The sequence below is a fragment of the Protomyctophum bolini genome, assembly GCF_963924005.1.
Source record: "Protomyctophum bolini genome assembly, chromosome: 5".
In the NCBI taxonomy this organism is placed as follows: Eukaryota; Metazoa; Chordata; class Actinopteri; order Myctophiformes; family Myctophidae; genus Protomyctophum; species Protomyctophum bolini.
Window position 1 is genome coordinate 33544398 of NC_137866.1, and position 21087 is coordinate 33565484.

At 41.9% G+C, this 21087-nt stretch overlaps 1 protein-coding gene across 1 annotated transcript; it reads right to left on the reverse strand.

The window, feature by feature from the left end:
* Positions 1 to 722: 722 nt before the first annotated feature.
* tmem240a (transmembrane protein 240a) lies at positions 723 to 16852 on the reverse strand (the record flags this gene model as incomplete). Its single annotated transcript, XM_080763152.1, has 4 exons — positions 16784 to 16852; positions 16297 to 16403; positions 8792 to 9000; positions 723 to 877 (listed from the first exon to the last, which is right to left on the reverse strand). The coding sequence occupies exons 1-4, from the start codon at positions 16838 to 16840 to the stop codon at positions 723 to 725; spliced, it is 528 nt and encodes a 175-aa protein (XP_080619278.1). The 5' UTR covers positions 16841 to 16852.
* Positions 16853 to 21087: the final 4235 nt, after the last annotated feature.

Genomic DNA, 21087 nt, shown 5'->3' on the forward strand with positions numbered 1-21087 from the left:
CCATTTGTCAACCATAGTCCTCTCCGCTGCTCCACATCATAATCTTCCCCCCCCCCCTACACACAGTCCCTCATCCAGTTTTCTACTGTGAAATAGACTCGCACACAAATCCCTCCCCTACACACCCCATGGTAGACTGTTAAACCCCACTTTCCTGTATGTATAAGTATTTACAGAAGCAGCAATCTATCTGGTTCATCACAAAAAAAATGTTTTGAAATCCACCCACCCCTGTCATTCACCCCTCCCATACACAAAGTCCCTCCCGCCCCGATAGAGAAAAAAAATAAAGAGTCCTGGCACCCCATTCTTACCTCCCTGTTCCGTACACTGCCCACATATTACCCTGTTCTAAAAGCATGCCAAGTTTAACAATGAACACAGAAAATGTCTCGATACAGAAAAAACACCCTTAAAAATGTTGTTTTCCCCCCCACCCCTCCTCCCACAATAGTGGACATGGACATAAGACAAGATTTCAGTGGCAACAATAATCTTCCATTTGGATTTTCGGGGCTGTTTGGATGCCGACAAGCGCCGTGTTTTGTCGTAAGAAAGCCCTGTCGCCGAGGGTGGGCTTTTGGAGGGGCCGTGTTCATAATGGTGGGAGGGCAGTTTTTCAGGGTCTCTGAGGCAGCAGTTGGCCATGGGGCAGTTTGGGGTATCAAGACCGGTACAAGGGGGGTGGGGGTTTGGTGTTGGGGTGGTTCTAGTTTTCAGAGTCAGAGGTGACGAGGGCTAGGGTGACCGTTGTGGTAGAGCTTCTGCTTGATGTGCACCATGTTGCCGGTGGAGTCTTCCAGCTGTCGGAGCTGCGCGCGGCGACGCAGATCCCGCAGGTTGCAGAACTGGGGCAGCCACGACCAGGATGGGGTGTCTGGGACAGGAAAAACACAAGAGAAGCAGGACAAGGTCAGAGGGGTGAGGATCATAAACTAGATCGGCCCAGATCTGGGTCCTTCTCAGCTCCCGGCCGGTTGCGCCAGCGTCTATCACAAAATCAGCATAACAAACGCACAAGGCGTTTCCCAAAAAACATTTTGTCCTATTTTCAAGCACAGGGCAACTGAGTGAAAAACACATCTGCCACTGCAATAGATGCACAGTAAATCTTCATTGTACAGACGTATGTAGCCAAATGGACCCTTTGTTATATTTGTACACTTAAAAATTAACACAAATCTTACTGTGTGCCTACCACTGTCACTGTATAAAAATCTCAACTGTGTGAAGTGAGGGACGCTCTTATTATCAAACATCATAATACATCATCTCATTCCGGCCAATATGAGATGTCCGGCTTTTAATGTTTGTGTTTACACAAACACTCAAACCTGGCCATTCATTATCAATGTCATTTAATGTTTATTGGGACAATGATGTAAAACTGGCCATTCATTATCAAGGGCATTTAATGTTTGTGTATACAGTGTACACGCACACTAAAAGCTGAGATCGCCCCTCAAAAATGAGATCACACACAGCATGTGTCTTGTGTCATCCTCGATTGAATATTATAAAATTGATAGTTCTGGTTATTTCTTATTATTGGTTGAGCCGTGTTTGAAATCATTCTTAATGCTGTATACTGCATGTATCCGTACGTATTACTGTGCCAATAGTCTGTTTACAATATTCACCATTCGTTTTTTTCATAGCAACAGTGCTTGTTTGTTTGCAGTCAGCGACTATGTCACTATATTCTTATATGTTAGGGCTTACAGCCACATGAGGCCATTGTGTTTGGAACTGCCAAGAGAGCTTTACAACGCCTGATTTAAAACCACTGTAAAACATGGCCCCTAGGGGCCCCTAGGGTTTGGAAAGCTGGTTCGTAATACTGTATGTTATGCGTTTTTTTTGTTAAACAACTATCTTTAATAAGCTCGAATTGTGTAAAGTAGAGGTGTGAGCATTTTACAGGGCCACAGGAATGAGACAGTATGTGATTGGATGAACAAGAGAGAAAGGAATATCTTAAGTGCATGAAATGTCTTTGATTCACGACTACATTCATGTTTTGTATGTTGCACATGAGCAGGTGCCTTGGCTGAGTCTCCCTTCCCTCTAAAGACTGAAATTGGCATTGCATAAAATAAAATTCAATTGACACAAACCAGTCCCCATTTTTTAGAGTGCAATAGCCCATGCTGCTCACTTGCCAAACGTCGCGCTCCGTATTTGAACAACCGCCATAACTCAGCCCTGACGATGCGTGTATCTGTGTTCCAAGCTCTGTGATGGGGAGCCTGACCCGCTGTGCACTGGGATGAACTGGGATTCATCTTTTTTTGTCATGGTTGAGGAAACAGACGTTCGGGTTTGCGAGAACAGGAATGGCGGAGCTAGATTTGAGCTTGTAAGTCCAAGCCAGAGCTTTAAAGCGAGGCAAGGACCACTGGAGACTGGGTAGAAATGGGGGAGAGCCCCAGACAGCAACACTCGGTAGCCAGATTGGGGGAGGGGAGGGGAGGGAGGGTGGGGGGGGGGATGAGTGAGTGAGTTATTTATAGCCTTGAATGGGTATGCAATCCACAAGGACTGCTCTGAAGGGTATCCAAAGGAAACGAAAGCACGAGACGGGTTCCTCTCATTTCAATAAAAGGATGAGGAGATGGGGTCTGCACTCCGCATGAGAAATAAAAATGATAATGTAATGCACAAAAGGGGGGGGGGGGGGGGGGCAAGGTACACCCGGCAAGATTTTCAATAGGCGGTTGGGGGAGGGGATGTCGAACGCCAAGTCATCATTTTCTTTATTTATATCATTGCATTGCCTCCCCCTTTCACTCGTTTGACAAAGGCGACGCCAGTGTAGTGCACCGACGCAATAAGCTCATGCATTCGTGGTGAATTCCACAATAATGGAGAAAGTACACCAGCAAATCGGAAAGGATGCACGAGGAAAGGAAACTGCTTGGAGGATGTTCAATAACTGAACGGGAAGGAGGAGAGAGAGCTATAGATGAAATTAGGAAAGAGGGGGGGGGGTGGAAATCAATGTTCACCTCAATGCGGCACGTGTGTATATCGCCACTGTCAGGTGGAAACCTTGTCTATTCCCACACCATTGCTTTTCAGGAAATAGAGAAAAAGAGATACTGCGTTCAAATGAATCCAGCTATTTAGTCACAAGCTCCTGTTATTTATTCGTTAAATATTTATAAAAACCCACAATCTTACACCTTCAACCTGGTGTTCCTATTTGGGGCATGTCATTATTAGCAAAAACACGTTCAACTTCTGTAAATACTGGAAATAACAGAAGAAATACAAGCTCACAATGCATCGCATCATGTCATGTGAGTATAAAATAGAGCATGAATTATTATTTTTAAACAAAAAGATGAAAATGGAGACAAGGTTCTGCCCAACAGCAACGATACGCGTGCGCGCGCGCGTGCATGTGTGTGTGTGTTTCTCCCTCACCCGCCATTCCAGCTGCTCTCTCATTCTATTTATAGTTCTGGAGGAAAGAGCTTGTATATGTGTATGTGCGTCTAGGTGGGGGTTGGGCTATGTGACAGCATCTCCACCCTCCTCCCTTCCGTCTCCGCTAGCCTCACCTTCACTCCCCGTCTCTGGGAGGCTAAACGACTCGAACCACACTTCTACGTCACTACCAACGCAGTGGGCATTCCCTCCCTTGCACAATGGGTCCAGCACAAAAGAAGCCTATAGCTGCTTCTGGGGGGGGGGGGGGGTTGCATAGGACGTAGCAATGGCATTGCTTCATTCATCACAAAAGCCTTTTATTTCTACCCAACAATATGGCTAGAGTTTGGTTTAGACCCAACAAATTGGTCACGCTCCCGGATTCCAATGTACTGAGGCCTTGATTGAAATAATTTGCAAATGTATATTTCATATTGCTGGTGAAACGTCGCCACTTGCTACTGTTGTCTCCGATTTTTTTCAGTGGAGTTCCGAATATGAAGCTATTTTAGCATTATCCTTAAAGCTAAGAATCGGGTCTGTATTATATGGCAATATTCAGAGGGTCTCCTCCCCATCACACACCCACTTAACGATTAATTTCAGGTTTTTTTATATTCATTTTGACTGGTGTATTTTTCACAATAACCATTATTTGTAAATGGTCCAAAAATAGGGCCCAGGAAAAATAAAAAGAACGAAAGAAAGCAAACCATTCCCGTTTAATGTTCTGCATAGGTTACATCTGTACATCTAGGTTACATATAAGGTGGTTAAACTCTACCCTGGTATACATACGACTTGTATCACGTGCTGTCGATAACCAAGCCCTGTCGCATCATGTTTTGGTTTTGTCTGGCATTCAAAGAAAAGATAACGCACATCCTCTGTTTCTTGGTGCAGAGCTGAGCCAAACTGTATGAACGGAAACATGAAAACAAAGCAGGGGCTCGCAACTCACTTTTGAATGCTTCAAAGTTTTATTAGCGACAAACGGCAGATCTGCAATTAGTCGCAAATAAAACTTTGGAGCATTCAAAAATCAAAAGTTGTGAGACCCCGCTTTGTTTTGGTTTGGCCCCATTTTTGGACAGGTGCATTCTAATATTTTGTCATAGTACTGGTACTGTGTGTGCATTATTGCGAACGTTGTGAGCACTTACTATGAGACCTAGCAGATCATGTCTGTGTGTGTGTCCGTGTGTCCGTCCCCCCTTTGTGCCCATATATGGAGCTGAGTGATTTGTTTGTCATTGATGCAACACACTCCATATTTGGACGTATAGCTGCTTTGGGGACTCCTTATATGGTTATGGCTGAGTCATGGTGAATTGTTATTGCAATTTACGATCTGCGTTCGCTTCCCGCGTTTGCGCGTCTTACTCGTGGTTATTGATCCTAACTGACTGACTGCAGTCTTTGGTGTAGTCCCGAAGGACACACTGATAACTAATCACCAATCACCATGCAGGCAGAAGCTATAGTATTCTCTGCTTTACTTGTCTAGACATCTCATGCACTTTAGTTGGAAGAAAGTTATGCCACCAGCTCACAAGCACTGGGGTAACAGCTTAAGCCTTAAATACTCATCCTGTGGTTCCATGCAGAATTACAGAAAGTCGCAGCAACCATTTTTGTCCTATTTTGAGATTGAGTTCCTTTCCATTACCCACTTGAATCCTGGTGCCCATATTTTGAAATTAATAATTGAAAATGTATTATTTTATAAAATGTTCTAAACTTTTTCAAGCCTGATTAAAAAATAAATGGCCAATCTACAAGCTCACATAACGTTTCTAAATCGTCTATTTCTGAATAGCCAAAGTATAAAATAGGGCTCAATTAATGTAGCTACCAAATAGAAACTCTCCACCCATTTACACTTGTAAATTTCACCCACGGTTTGCAATGTCCAGCAATGATCAGTTTTCATGTTTATACGTTTATCTTATTTTGGAGTAGTGTACGTCTTGTGCATTGTTGTGATTGTACAATGGAAAATCAATACAAATACTACAATAAATAACTCTAACATAGGCCTGTTTTGACACAGAATACCACAGAGCAGAAATGTGATAGTGGGTGTAATGTGATATTACCCCGTCTAAGAGTGAGGACATCCTTATTGGAGAAAGGAGGAGACGTTGAATAGGGAAATTAGGTCTCAGACAATCACACACAGAGAGAGAGACAGGTGACGGGAGTATCTCACCAATGAACAGACACGTGTCCTCTGTGCGCTCCACTGTCTCACCGGGTTGCGTCTGGTCTAGACACAGCGCATTCTCCCATGATTCCATTTGTGCTTCCTCTTTTCTCGTCCTCTTTTCTTTTTGGCTTTGAAAGCATATAGTCAGTGTTTTCATACTCGACGACTATACAACTGCATACACATTGCTGGACAATGTTGCTAACAATGAACGTTTTCTGCGTCACCGCGTCTCCAGGACTCGTTATCGTGGATATGTTTTTTTCTCCCTTCATTAGTCTTTTCAGGACAAGAGGTGACAGAGGCATCATGGAGGCCAAAATGTACGGGCGAGGGCAATCAGAGTATAGGGGTACATTGTACTTTGACAACATGTAATTATTATTATAACTATTACTATTATTTAAAAGTCACGATTATGCAGCAACTTTCACTGCCTGATCATCATGATCATCAACGTCATTGTCCCTCGATTGGTTTGAAATGGTCATAATTATAAAAGAGGGGAAAAAACAAATATGGTAGGTTGCCATTATGGAAATATACCCTATTACCATGAATCTCATTTAAGCCATAATCCATCAAGCTCCTTTCTGAGGACCAGGCTGGAGATCTCTGTCATTATCTCCACCAGGAGATTCGGCACTGTGGGTGTGGGTCTGCGTGCACATCTGTCTGTCTGTCTGTCTTTCCACTGTCTCACATTCTACTGTGCCGATCAATGTCATATATCTTGTGCATGCCGACAACTATGTCATTTATTTTATTTATAATGGCAGAGCAATTGTGGATAAGGGTCCCACCAGGCTAGCCAATTACACTGCTCCCATCACTCCAGCTTGTGAGATATACTGGAAATAGACAATGTTCGCTGACACAAGCTTATGTATGGTGTGCACCAAAACTAAAATAGCCTAATACAGCACTGTCTTAAAATCACAGACATGAAGAGTTGCTAAACAAGCATGCTGGATTTGAAGATAACATGTTTAGATGCGATTGTGACATCCCAGGAAGATTGCAATAGAGACTATACATGTACAATTGGTGCCAAGCGACTCTTTCATGGCAGTGCAGTAGGTAGAAATGTGACTGCATATTGCTATTGCTATTATTATTATTATTATTATTAGTGCATGCTTCCTGGTGGAGATTTGCACTCTACTGTAAGCAGGTTTCTTTTTTATAGGAAGACATTTTCTTCACTTGAGTGTTTTGCTAGCTATATTGACCGTGGGGGTGAAAGCTGCTGCATGACTGACGGGCTAAATATTTTCACCTGATAGTGAGGAGTTTCACCAGGAGAGTGTAACATGTGCGGAGGAACATGCTATGCCTCCCAGGTGCCACCTGCAAATAAAGACAGTTGTTTTCAGTGGAGCACCCGGCCAAGCCAGAGGAGGCACCACGGAGGAATCGAACCCCAATCTCCACAGTGGTAGGCAAGTATTACTTTGCCGGTGTGCCACCCGGGCGGCCCCCGGAACTTCATATTAATACAAGGAATGGGCATAATGCTCCCGAAGTAGTGAGCATTATGAGACCTTGACTTGACAACACAGCCAAGAAGAAACTGAAAAGGATCCAGTCATTTGACAAATATTTGGTTCGGCCAAATATTCAGTGAGACCTGTAAACGTCCCCCAACCTCAAAAATAAATAAATAGACAAAAAACAACATTTTGGAAATTGATCGTGTTCTACCATATCTATATGACTACAGTAGTAGGCCTATGAATCATGGCACATAGGCACAGTTTGGATGTTTTGGCTGTGATATTCTATGAGGTCACTGTAAGCGGAGGCCAAAAAAGGTGAGGTGAGACGAGTGGAAAATGGGCCAAGGGAAGGAGGAAGGTCACTCACAAGAGCTCTGCCACCTCCTGGGTTTTTTGGCAAGGTTGATGTTTATGCAATGTTATACGTGTGTGTGTGTGTGTGTGTGTGTGTGTGTGTGTGTGTGTGTGTGTGTGTGTGTGTGTGTGTGTGTGTGTGTGTGTGTGTGTGTGTGCGTGCGTGTGTGCGTCCGTCCGTTGCTTCCGCATGCGTGTGAATCCAATCTACCACCTGGTTATGGGCAATTCAAAGGAAGTGTTGGATGTGTGAACGTGTTGATCTCAGTATAGTCATGTTTTCTGTAATCTAGTTTAATAATACATTTTAACGAGTGCCTCCATCTTTTATGCTTTTACTTACTGCAACGAGACCTCTGACTCACAAAGGTTTACGAGATATTGATGGAGAGATACAGTAGAGGAGACATATTGTTGTGACTTGATTGTTGAACATAATATCTTCATTGACTGCCTTGATATTGATTCTTATCATAGCTAAAATATTTCTATCATATTGGAGAACTTAATATACTTCCCAGTACTACCACACAAGACCTAGCTTTCAAGTCATTTCAAATAGCTGTGAGTCACTCGATACAAATTACTGACCCTTTCCTACCGTTTTTAATCATTTAGCCATCCATTGACACCTCAGCACCTCTCGTCAACTTTTTGTAGTCAATCCCTTGAAAAATATATTGACATATAAGTGTCCATATATTTAAGTGGACAGATGGGAAACTATCTCACACTCAAAACAATCACCCTTCGTTTTGACATGTCTTGTCGTATACTACACACGTTCATTTATCATTTCGGAAAGTCTTAGCTTTAAGGCATCAAAACATCACCTTTAATTCCAAAGCATGTCTGTCAAGAATAGATTTCAAGTGCCAGTTTATTTTCACATCAGCTGACCACAGATGCTTGAAGGGCATCCACTCTCACCTGCTCAGTCTCTGGGGCAGGTGACTGATAAATGGCTATGATGTGCTATGCTAAAATGAACAGATCATTACGGAAAGATGCATGTGTTCATCTATTAGCTCTGCTTCACTTTGTCTATGAGCTTCTTCATTTTTGCAGAAGTGTAATGCTTGCCAGCTGGCTAAGGACTCATACTTTGTGTCACGCGATGAAATGAAAATAACAGATTTTCAATTGGAATGGTTTTGGGGTAATGCAATGGGTTTTTCAGCCGCGTTTTTTCTTCTTTTTCTTCTTTTCAGTTGAAAATCAGTTCTTTTTTTGTCAAGTGGCATGGTCATCCGACTTAGTATAAATGAGGCTTTTCCCGTCCAGGGTGACTTACCGTAGTATCGGCTAGCCCTCCAGGCCCTGACAGCACAGTGTAGGACGCCGTCCAGCCACAGCAGGAGCCAGCTGATGCAGAAGCCCAACAGAAGGCCCAGCATCAGGTCCATCTCTTGCTTTGTCACGCTGTCGCTCACAAAGTAATTCTCTGACGAATCCACCAAGGAATGGTCCCCATCATACGGGATAACATAGTGGACATGATGCCTATAGGACAGCCAGATAAAGACGTTAGGATAACATAGTGGACATGATGCCTATAGGACAGCCAGATAAAGACGTTAGGATAACATAGTGGACATGATGCCTATAGGACAGCCAGATAAAGACGTTAGGATAACATAGTGGACATGAAGCCTATAGGACAGCCAGATAAAGACGTTAGGATAACATAGTGGACATGATGCCTATAGGACAGCCAGATAAAGACGTTAGGATAACATAGTGGACATGATGCCTATAGGACAGCCAGATAAAGACGTTAGGATAACATAGTGGACATGATGCCTATAGGACAGCCAGATAAAGACGTTAGGATAACATAGTGGACATGATGCCTATATGACAGCCAGATAAAGACGTTAGGATAACATAGTGGACATGATGCCTATAGGACAGCCAGATAAAGACGTTAGGATAACATAGTGGACATGATGCCTACAGTATATGACAGCCAGATAAAGACGTTAGGATAACATAGTGGACATGATGCCTATAGGACAGCCAGATAAAGACGTTAGGATAACATAGTGGACATGATGCCTATAGAGCAGCCAGATAAAGATGTTAGGATAACATAGTGGACATGATGCCTATAGGACAGCCAGATAAAGACGTTAGGATAACATAGTGGACATGATGCCTATAAGACAGCCAGATAAAGACGTTAGGATAACATAGTGGACATGATGCCTATAGGACAGCCAGATAAAGACGTTAGGATAACATAGTGGACATGATGCCTATAGGACAGCCAGATAAAGACGTTAGGATAACATAGTGGACATGATGCCTATAGAGCAGCCAGATAAAGACGTTAGGATAACATAGTGGACATGATGCCTATAGAGCAGCCAGATAAAGATGTTAGGCAGATAAATTAAAAAGTTGAAATATAGTTTTTGTCTCAATGGCACAAGTTTTGTCAGGATAACTCAACATTGTCCCGGGGGTACAATATATTAGTGATTCAATAAGACTGTATTTTGTCATCATAACAGAAATCTGCCTTGCTTCGTAAGAAAACTAATTGGAGTTCAAGAGGATGTTCATGAGCAACCCAATTTACCCTGCACTCATTGCATGCATACAACGACTAACAAACGATGAAGTGTGCATAGTTGAGCTGTGCTTTCAGCCTCCTGTGGTGGACAGAGTGATATACAGATAGGTGGGCACTAGGGACATCTGGGCACCTAGATTAGATTGGAATTGTCTATTTTGTCCAAAATGTTTAAAATATATATATTTGAAAAAATGGCCTTAAGTAATGTAAAGTATAGGCCTACATAATGTGAACAGTGAGCACTGTTCATCATTATCAGACTTAAATGTATCTTTCAACTTCTTGTTTATGCCCCAAAATGAGATGATATAGAGGTTTTGTCGCTATTTGTAGCAATTGTAGAAATATTAGACCTTAATTGTCAAATGCTTAAGCATGTTCTAATCATGTATACTTTACTTTAAATATTATTTTCTTTTAACATTATGGACAAAATAGACAGTTTTACATTGAGGTGCCCAGATGTCCCTAGAGACCACCTATCCTGTTGCCAATCCATATACTGTAGGGCCTAGGCTACATACATTACAATATTACATAGGCCTACTATACAGACATACAGAGTATGCAGTAGTTTTGCATCCATTTTTTCATCCCTTCATGGCTTACTGACAACTCATTTCATAAGGGTTTCTCTACGTCTGTTCCTCACTAAACAGCTGCAACAATCTGTATTTTCATATTCCTGGACAAAGAGGAGGAATCGGACAAACGAACACTGGTGTGTTTTCCAATACCGCTTATCCCTTGCTGTGTTGACCATTGACTCATACCATTACTGTTCATCTTGTTACATTATTCAGCAGTGACTGCATTTCTTGATGACTTCTGTGTTGCTAATTTGAGTGCACCAAGTAGGCTAATACAAAGCAAATATACAGTATTTCTTATTCATTCCGTACTTCCATGTTCAGCCTAATTCAAATCGAACGATGCCTTGAGTTAACCAAATTAATTAAGTGTTTGGTTATCTTGCAAAGGCTCCAAGGGAACTGCGTAGACTGGGTTCACACATACTATGTCATGTATCTTCTTTGAAACACTGTTAACCTCCTCTTTACTTAGGAAAAATCTCTGTACTTGATCCGTTCTACCCCCCATCAAATCAAACGAATGAACAGACAGCAGCCAATCTACATCGTAATCTGCTTGCGAATGTCACCATAATAGAGATGCATAGGGTTAAGTGGTTATGACAAAACACATAATGAGTACCCTCATTGAGGAAAGCGATGCTTCCAAACCTATTATTAGGGCTGGCCGATATGATTTCAAATCAATATCACGGTTATTTAAAACTTTTGCCTTGATTATATGATTTAAGTGAAAATAGCTAATTTACAAGATTTACATTATATTGTATTTCCTTTTTTTTGTACGCCACCATAATACAATTACTTGAGGACCACTTCACCCTATCTTTATAAAATTGGTCATTACTAAAGCTATTATAAGATGGCACCATTTCTGTCTACTCATTCTGTCAGTCTCCACCTGGAGGAGGCATGTGGACAGTTCAGAAACCTACCAGTACATCATCGACGATAGGCAGGTTTGGTCATTTCAAGAAAGATTTTAAACTTGTATTTTTTTCTTAATGCAAGACCAATGGCTTCTATTTCACATGTTACTGTCCAGGAAGAGGGAGGCTGTTGTTTCTATTAGCTTTGCTTTGATGTCATTGATAGGCAGGTTTCTGAACTGTCCATAGCCCACCAATGAGACACAGAGTGAGTAGATGGGAATTGTAGCATCTTATAATGAGCATGAGGACCAATTAGTTTGAAAATGGATGATGTGCTCCTTTCAAATAGTGGAAATAGAAGATCCACAAGCTCACAATGTATGATATTTCTTTTAAATGTTGGGGAAAATCTTAGAATTTTTGGGGGGGATCTTATAAAAGCATGTACTTCAACTAAAGTACACATTGTCACTTGTAGTTGAGTCATATTTGACCACAAGTGTAGTATATTTTGACTGAGTAAATAAGTCACCTCATTGAGGAAAGCCGTGCTTCCAAGCCTAGAAAGTACAAGATCCCATTTCTACAGTAAAACAAAGCACTTCCGTGTCTCTTAATTAGTTCTCAGTGACAGTCTGACAGATGTAACCACGGTGATGCACTATTGCAAGCACTGACTGGAGCAAATGAATAAAGACAGCTACATCCTGGATTGATGTCATTAAATCCTCCGGGCCTGTCTTCTGATGTAAGGTCTGCCAATACTTACTAAATGACAAAACTGCTTGGAGCAGATGATGAATAGACCAAGTGAAAATTATTAGTGTCAATGTAACAACAGGGTGGTGAGGATGGTTGTAGTTGCACTTTAGTTATAGTTAAAATATTCTATTTTATTGCTTACCTTTCTGAAAATGTATAATATGTGAACATTATATGTATGTTTATTTGGGTACATATTGTATTTGCATGCTGTGTGTGGTGCCTGGTCTTTTATTGCTGTCCATTATGACCTAGAAGGACATGCAGGAGCAGAGCCCTGTGATTAGAGTGAGGCAGCATTGATTGCACCTGTGTGAGCTGAACTCAGTCAGAACAAGCTGAGTTTCAGTGGTGCAAGGAGCTCTTCCCAAAGAGTGTCCTTAAATAAAGAATATAATAGAAGATAAAGTAGCTCTCCTAAAATAATCTGCAGAAGGCGCACACGGTATGTTAAATGTTGTTGTTTTCTTTGTTTGTAAAAAGTGTTGTAATTCTGTCGATCATTTAATTGTTTGTGTACATCTCATTGTGTTTTTTTATATATAATACGGACATCATGATTGACTGACAACAAGGACATTCATATTTCATGTTTCAATGTGTTTAAAAGGATATTGTTATGTTTTGTGTTGCAGTTTTTCATGTTGTCTTGGGGAAATAAACAACCTCGAGATATCAGTTGGAGCGTTTGTTATTCTGCTGGATAGGAGCGGTTATACTTACAATGCAACTCAATCAGCTCTTTTTGGTGACGAATTTTGGTGTAGACTGTAGAGTGTAAAAACAGCACACAAAGTACAGACGCTCCTGTCCAGTTTACTAAGTATAGAGGGTTTAAGTGTAAGAGTGTAATAATGGACCAAAGGGTCTGACACTCAGAAATGTGCAGTGCATTCCCCCCCTTTTTTAAGTAAAAACAATTCAATATACCAGCTTGTCGTGAGGGCTCATTACTGACGAAGCTGGGGTGTATAAAGGGGTTCATTATTTTCAGCTTTTATTTACTGGAGTGACAGGGCAGTGACAAGGGACAACAATCACGACATGTAACACAGGCCCTGAAGTGAGATTATAACTGGGGATGGTGGTCAAACTGTTAATTGGCAACCCTAGGACAAGTCCGCTGCCAACACTCTGCCTCGATCCCCACCACACACACACACACACACACACACACACACACACACACACACACACACACACACACATCATGCACACACAGTACACACCGACATATTTTGCACAATTTCCAAAAAGAGATGGCAACATAGCAGCACCCCATATGTACTACTTGCTCGTGCATGCTCTGTGCCACATGGACGTAAAACTAGACTTCCACTCCTGACTGAGCTACAACAAAACAAAGCACAGTGGCTGCCAAAGGAAATGACACAGGATTTATCCTCAAGTCTAATTAAGTGTGCAATGATGGACATGGACGCCTCGACATGTCATGTAGTCAAGGCTATACAAACAGTTCCCCAGCTCAGTGGACAATCCTGTGTCAATTTAACTCAGAGAATGCACACGTGGAACATTTGTGCATTCTCTGTGTCCGAGTTACAAATTGATTAATTAACTCAGAGAAAAAGGTGCTGAATATTTATGCTGGCACAAAAACCAATGACCAATGCTGATTCGGGAATGTGTGAGGCAACGTGCCAATAGCAACCTTAACAGCTAAGATAAGAGATCTGGATTTGGTCTTTCTTTGTGGGTCACTCTGTATTTTAATACAGAATATATTATTCATCAAAAGATCAAAATCAATAAGCTGTGGTGTAGTTATTTAATTTAATGATTCATTGCAGCTCATATCACTTCATGTTGATCAAGAAATCGGGTTTAATTTTAAAAAAAAAGAGTGTAATTGGTTGGCTGTAATAATAAAATGACCAAGATAACATGCAGCCTTTATTAATGCATTAACTCACATTGGCACACTTCTTGTCTAAACATACCGGTGTCACTGTGCAACTCCCTTCTGTGTCAGTACACAGTAAAATCCTTAGTGTTGCATGGAACCAAGTAGACCCTCAGTCTGTACTTGGTTCCATTTGTACACTCTTTGGCTTAAATAACATTGGTATTTTAGCTAAACCACATTTTTGAGGGGAGCTATAGCTCCTCCTATATACAGGTTTAAGGTTTGTTTTTAGTTCAATGTTTGTTTTAATAACGCTATTGACAATGAAGAGAAATTAATGTTTGTTTTGTCCCTATAACACAAACATTAAATCCCATTAACAATATAGATAATTTAATGTTTGTTTTGACATAGTTTGTTTTACATCATCATTACATCACCTAATCATAGCAACATGACTTAGACTTTAATATATTAGCGCCCCTCACTTCACACAGGTGTGATTTTTATGCAAAACATGCAGGAATTGGTCTGGCTGGTCAGGAACAGTGGTGGAAAAAGTACTCACATTGAATAAAAATATCAATACTGCAATATAGAAATATACTCCGTTACAAATAAAAGTCTGGAATTCAAAATGTACTTGGTTAAAAGTACAAAAGTATTTTTTTCAAATGGCTGAAATGTATATAGGGCTGAAGTGGTTATATGTTTTTTATGTTAATCCAAATCTACAACTAGCTAATTAAGTTTTCAAATAAATGTAGTGGAGTAGAAGTAAAAGTATTGGAAATTAGAAATACTCAAGTAAAGTACAAATTGTAATTAAGTACAGTACTGTACTTGAGTAACTATACTTAGTTACTGGTCAGGAAACTAACTGGGAACTCGCTGTCAGGCATTTGAGCCCATATGTGCCCTATAACCACTCGGGTCTCAACCACCAACAGGTCTGAGGTCACCCTAAACCTTCTGAACTTGGAACAGAGGCCATTCCACAGGTTGCATCCCTGCATTTATATAGTCTATAATATACCAGCATGACCCATTTTCACATCCACAGCCTCTAAAACATGGTAGAGTTCAGTGTCTTTTAGACAGTAGCCTGAAGATAATATCTACAGCTGATCTGTAATTGATTAGGATTAAACTACCATATTCATATTTAGTATTAGGCACTAATATACCGTGACAGTGCCATTGTAACAGCTTATTACAGCCTGTGGCATTCAGATATTATCACAAGAGGTGCCACGGTATACAGAAGGTGCACAGTGACTGCATGTGGACCTATTGGATCCTATTTAATTCTAGCATGAATACACCCTTGGGCAATGCAGAAAGAGACAGAGAGAACTTAACTCATTAATAAGGGGGGAGATAAAAACACCTTGATGTGTCTGCATCTATAGTAGGCTAATTACACATGATGTGTAATATGGCTATGGGACATAGGACATATAGCCTATACAGCAGATCTTTCAAATCTGTGTTGGCTGGAGAATTTCATTTGAAGATTTTGATGAACAGGCCATATGCTGCTGTTTTCCTCTCACTTCAAACACTAGTCTGTCAAATGAGAAGACTTCTCATTGTCCAATTTTGCATTATCAGACAGAACAAACGGCTGCAGGTATAGTAGTTGATCTTTAAAAGCCACATGATTTCTATATCTAATGATATATGTTTTCGACTCGACAAGTGCTTTTGTTTGAAACAAAACGCACTTGATGATCACATTGTTTTAGAATGGCCTCTTATACACAATAATTCATTACCTATTTATGGCTCCATCCAACACACCTTCGCATGCAGCAAAATCTAAATCCGAGTATAGCAGTCTATAGTGGGTCCTATAGTATAGCCCCAAACACCGACACAATCTATAAATAAACTGTCCGTCATAAGCACACAGCACGGACAAAATCGCCAAATTGACGTCAATGAAGCAGTATATTTCTATAGTTGTTACGCATATATCAGGTTAGATTTTCAGGGCTATACACCGCGCGAAACATTCGAGAGGCCTTTTGAGCAATTATAATTTGACGGGCAAAATAACAGCGCGGTTTTGACGCTGCCCACGGTGTGTGTATTCCGAATATAGGCTTTGATGGCATTTACCTTCCACAGTTGCAATGACAGACGCGGTCCTCCCCTCGTAGATGCGGTAAGATGTAGTTGTGAAAGCGGTCCAGTAGTGCGTTCATGTCCATTAAACAGGCTATCGCCTGCAAAGAACCATTCCAGTCAGCTGGGACATGTCAAGCAATCGGCTAGGCTATATTCCACCGAGCTGCACATGATATGGTCAGTGTGTATTTAAAAAATAATTAAACAGAGTGGCAGTGGGAAATCCGCCTGAATGTAAGGGGAAACTCTTGCATCGAAATGGTAGGCAATTGGATTATTTATTTATGACAGCAGGTAATTATAGGTAGGCTAACCTACTTCCACATGCCATTGATAGGCCTCCTGCGAGGTAGTTTCCTACACATGATGTGCTATATATAGCTTTAATTACTTAACAAATGTGTGATCGGCAAATTGGGACGCAAGGATCCGGTCTCATTGGCGAAGAAGATAAAAAAGGTGACGGACACTGACTTACCATAACAACTGAAGCACCAAGAATCATAAAAATCATGGTGGTTGTGATCATATGCATCAAAAAACTTCCAAACTCGCCGCCGTGCTGTAGCCCTCCTCTACCCGCGGCACTGCTCAGACGCTCCGTCCCGGGAGAAGACGCTCATCGAGGCGCCGTGGCTGCACCTTGCAGGCTGCCCACCGTGGAGTGGAAACGGCACAGGGGCTGAGCCGGTGGCCCGCTGTCCCTCCGTCCCTCCACTCAGTGGAGTCCACTGTCTATGTTCGACACAAGGCAAACAGTAGGCTATAGCCTATAGAACAGCCTTCACCGAACGCCAAATACCATGGATGAAAAAACGGCAAAGTTTCCGGCCCGTATAGACTGGTATCGAAGCTGCCTGCGCCGGGCTGGACGCGGCAAAGGTGCCGAAGAGGAGGGTGTGCTTATCCGGCGTTGCTCTATCTATCCCATTCAAAAGATTATCGGTAAAGATACAAGGGGTGGAAGTCTGTCCCCTTTTCCAAGTTATTCCGGACTTTGGTAGAGCCTTATGGGATTTAGAAATATATTATAGCCTATATCTCCATCGATTAAAAAAGGAAGAAGGGGGAAAAAAAAGATTCAGTTGCATGCAGCCCTGGTTTTTCAAAGAACTGCGCCAACTATAGGATACTTTCACGGTCCCCGTACGACGTCTTCTCGGAATGGTTTGATAGCATCGACATTAGGCCAAATAGATCCAGTCTGAGCTAGACCCACCCAGTAGCCATACCCTCAGTCCTGTCCTGACCAAGCAACGGCAGCTGCTGCATCAACGCCCGGAGCCAGACTCGCATGATTATCCCATCTTGTCTTATAGCAGCCGCGAGCATCCATCCAATTCCAATCCATCCATCCATCCATCCACCACCACCTCTCTGTGCATGCAGCGTGCGCACTTGCTCGTTTCTGCGTGTGTCGTGCGCGCGTGTGCGTGTGCATGCGCGTGCTGTTGTGGGCGTTATGCGAGGGACAAACCGTGAGTGCGACTGCCGCTATATCATATTATTAATCGAAGCCTGCTGCATTAGAGTACATTTTAAGAATCGTGCACATTCGCGCTGATTTAACCAAATGTTCTCTGTAGGAGGCGGAACCTTATACCGCTCGGCTCAGCTCAAGACCCCCCTTATACCATCCACCTCCGCCCCCCCCCCTTATCCAGCAGCGCCCCCCCCCCCTCTCTCTCTCTGGACGTTGCAGTTCACTTTCACATTCTGCGCCATTTCGCCGAGCTTTTGTGTTATACTCTTGTCACAACCCTGCCAGTTTATCCCACTCACATTGATGGGTGTCATATAGGTCAAAAGACTGCTTTGCTCTCTCTAACCTTTTTTTTTTCAGCCAATATAACTATTGTTTTATTTGGACGAATCAATGTGAAACAACCTGATGAGGACAATTAAGTATCACTGCGAAATCTATAGTTTTCAAATATTAATTTAGCACATTTATAGGCAGAGTTTCAACACATGTCAAACATTGCTTCAGGACCTTGGAGAGTTACCTTATATTTTCTTGATGATTGGACTGCATGCAGTGCAGCAGTGGCAAGTAGCATAAAGTCTAAAGAATTTACTGACTCGTTTTAGAGGTAGCAAATTAAACATAATAAATTATGATATTGTAATCTTCTCTTCAATGTAGTTAGACAGACTATAGCCCTTAATTTGCAATTGAACCCATGGGGGCATGGTACACACACACACACACACACACACACACACACACACACACACACACACACACACACACACACACACACACACACACACACACACACACACGGGCGCCAACGCAACTGCACCCTGAGATAAAGCACAGATAAGGCAAAGGGTTCATCACAAGGGTTGGACCGACCTATACTCAAACGACATAAGGGATATTGATATCCCAAGGGCCTGGCTTTATATGGGCTTAGCAACAGTATAGCCCTTCAGCATCATATAGTGGCAAGAGAGCTAACAATGTCATCATTTCACCTTGGGCACAGCCTGCTCGCTCACCCACATGATCGTCATCAGGAACACTGCACAAACCCAGCCAGCCATCTATGGCATGTTCAAATAGCCCATCAAAAATGTCTGTGTTGGATCTTCATTATAGGTCAATGAAAAACATATACTCATTGCTTGCCTCTGGTCACCCCCATAATGGGTGCAGGTACAACACATCATAAATCCCATGATATATGGAAAAGGGGGGACAGTACACTGCTGGCTAGCACTGAACCTGCAACGCATGAAGAGAACCAGGTAGAAGAGGAGAGTCCCTTCACACTGCACAGGCTTCACGGTGGGTCACCAGAACCCCTGAGCCTTGGGAAGAGAAGGTGTATATGCGTCAGCACCTCGGGACCTGCATGGTCTCTTGGGACAGATAGAACCCTCAGCTGGGGGTTATATAGCACTCAGGGTGTGTCATTGGACAGGAGGACTTCCCAGCATGCCTTGGAGACAGTTTGTGTGTTCAAACCATAGGGTTCAATTTGCCATCAAATAAGAAAGTTTCCTATTTTTCACTCCTATGCCACCAAAATGTGGAACGCCCATACCAACAGTCATTAAGTCATGCAAATCCCTTGACTCAAAACCGCTCTCAAAGGGCACCTACGGACGGCTGCAATTCGAAACTGCCCCCCATTAAATCTGAATCCCTCACCCACCCCTTTTTACTCTCACTGTATATGTTGTCTTTTCCCCTTTTACCTCCTTTATGATGATTTCCTGTTCTTTGCCTATATAGAAGTGTATATTTGTACGTCTCTAAATGTTATGATGAATTGTTCAAACATGTTGACAATTTCCTCAACAAATAAAAACTATAATAATATGTTAGGAGAAATGGAGAAGAGATTCAGTAGAACTAAAAGACAATTCATTGTTTGGTTGTGCTCTGGTGTGAAAATAGCTCTGCAAATAGAAGATTGGCTATTTTTGGCATGCAACCATGAAGTGTATAAAATCAGGCATTACAATGCCATTAAGGCCCGCCAAAATACATTTCTGTCGACAAAGTAAACTGTAAATAAAACTAAAACATTTCAACATTTTAACTAATCTTTTTTTAATTCAAAAGACCATTACTAAAACTACATGTGCTGTAAAAATTAACACTGGTGGCCTATATCACTGGTCACACATCTGTCTATATAGAAAACAACAACAAATTAGGTCTTACTGTTTTGGATATGTAAGCAGATGGTGTGGTTCATGTTTCTAAGCTCTCAACGAGGCCTATTCATTATATAATTCTATTAAATAGAAGAGGGTCATGATAATGACGAGTAGACTTTCTTCTAAGCTTCCTCATGTGTTGTGGTCACACTGTTTAGTGGGTGGCAGTAGCTCAGGAGAAGGTGGTGCCACTGTCTGGGCATTAGAAAGTCCCTAGTTCGATCCTACCAGCTTCTCCAGGATTTGTGACGCCTGGTAAAGTGCCCCTGTGGAAGACACTTAACCTCCAATGGCTCCCCCATGTGCTCATTCTGAGTCAAGCCACTGCTGGGTCAATGCAGAGAAGTCATTTCTCCTCAGGGATCACTACAAATTCCCCCTTTGTGATGCAGTTTTATGTATTTTCCTCTCAGCAGCTCCCGGTGTTTAATTTCATTTATTTCCCCCTCTTCACCTACTCCTCACCCACACCGTTTTTTAATCCAACTACTGACGTCAGAAGTTTAAAGTTAATAGGACTCGGAGGAGATGAGAATTTAAGAGAGCAGAATGTAGAGAGGGGCATTCTTTTTGTATACTCTTTTCAAAACACTGAACTCACCCTCCTAATCCTTAATCATCATAGTATACAATGTAGGAGGGGGGTTGAGAATCAGAATCCCTGGTCTACACCAGTGATTGTCAAAGTCTTTCATGACCTACAAATTAATATGTTGGCTGCGGAAGCAGCAGAACCAGAACATATTTTGTGCCAGGGACACCCATACGAGATTTTTTGTTGTTAAAATGTTCCAAAAGCAAGCTCGGGTGGCGCAGTGGTAATAGTCCCAAAGAGGTTGCAGGTGATATTGGTCATACTGCATTAATCCTGTCAGCAGGGAATGTTTGGCGGAAGGAGTATAGGATGTCCTCCCAGTGAGGGCTCCTCAGGTGAGTCAGTAGGATATATACAGTGACAACACAGACATTTGTGTGAGGAATTAATTGGCATATACTGGTAATGACAAAATTGGATAGAAGAAAGTGGGTAAAAAATATGATTTACTATATGAAAGCCTGCATCTCCAATCCGTCAGTTAGTTAGTCACCCCACACCTCCATATATGC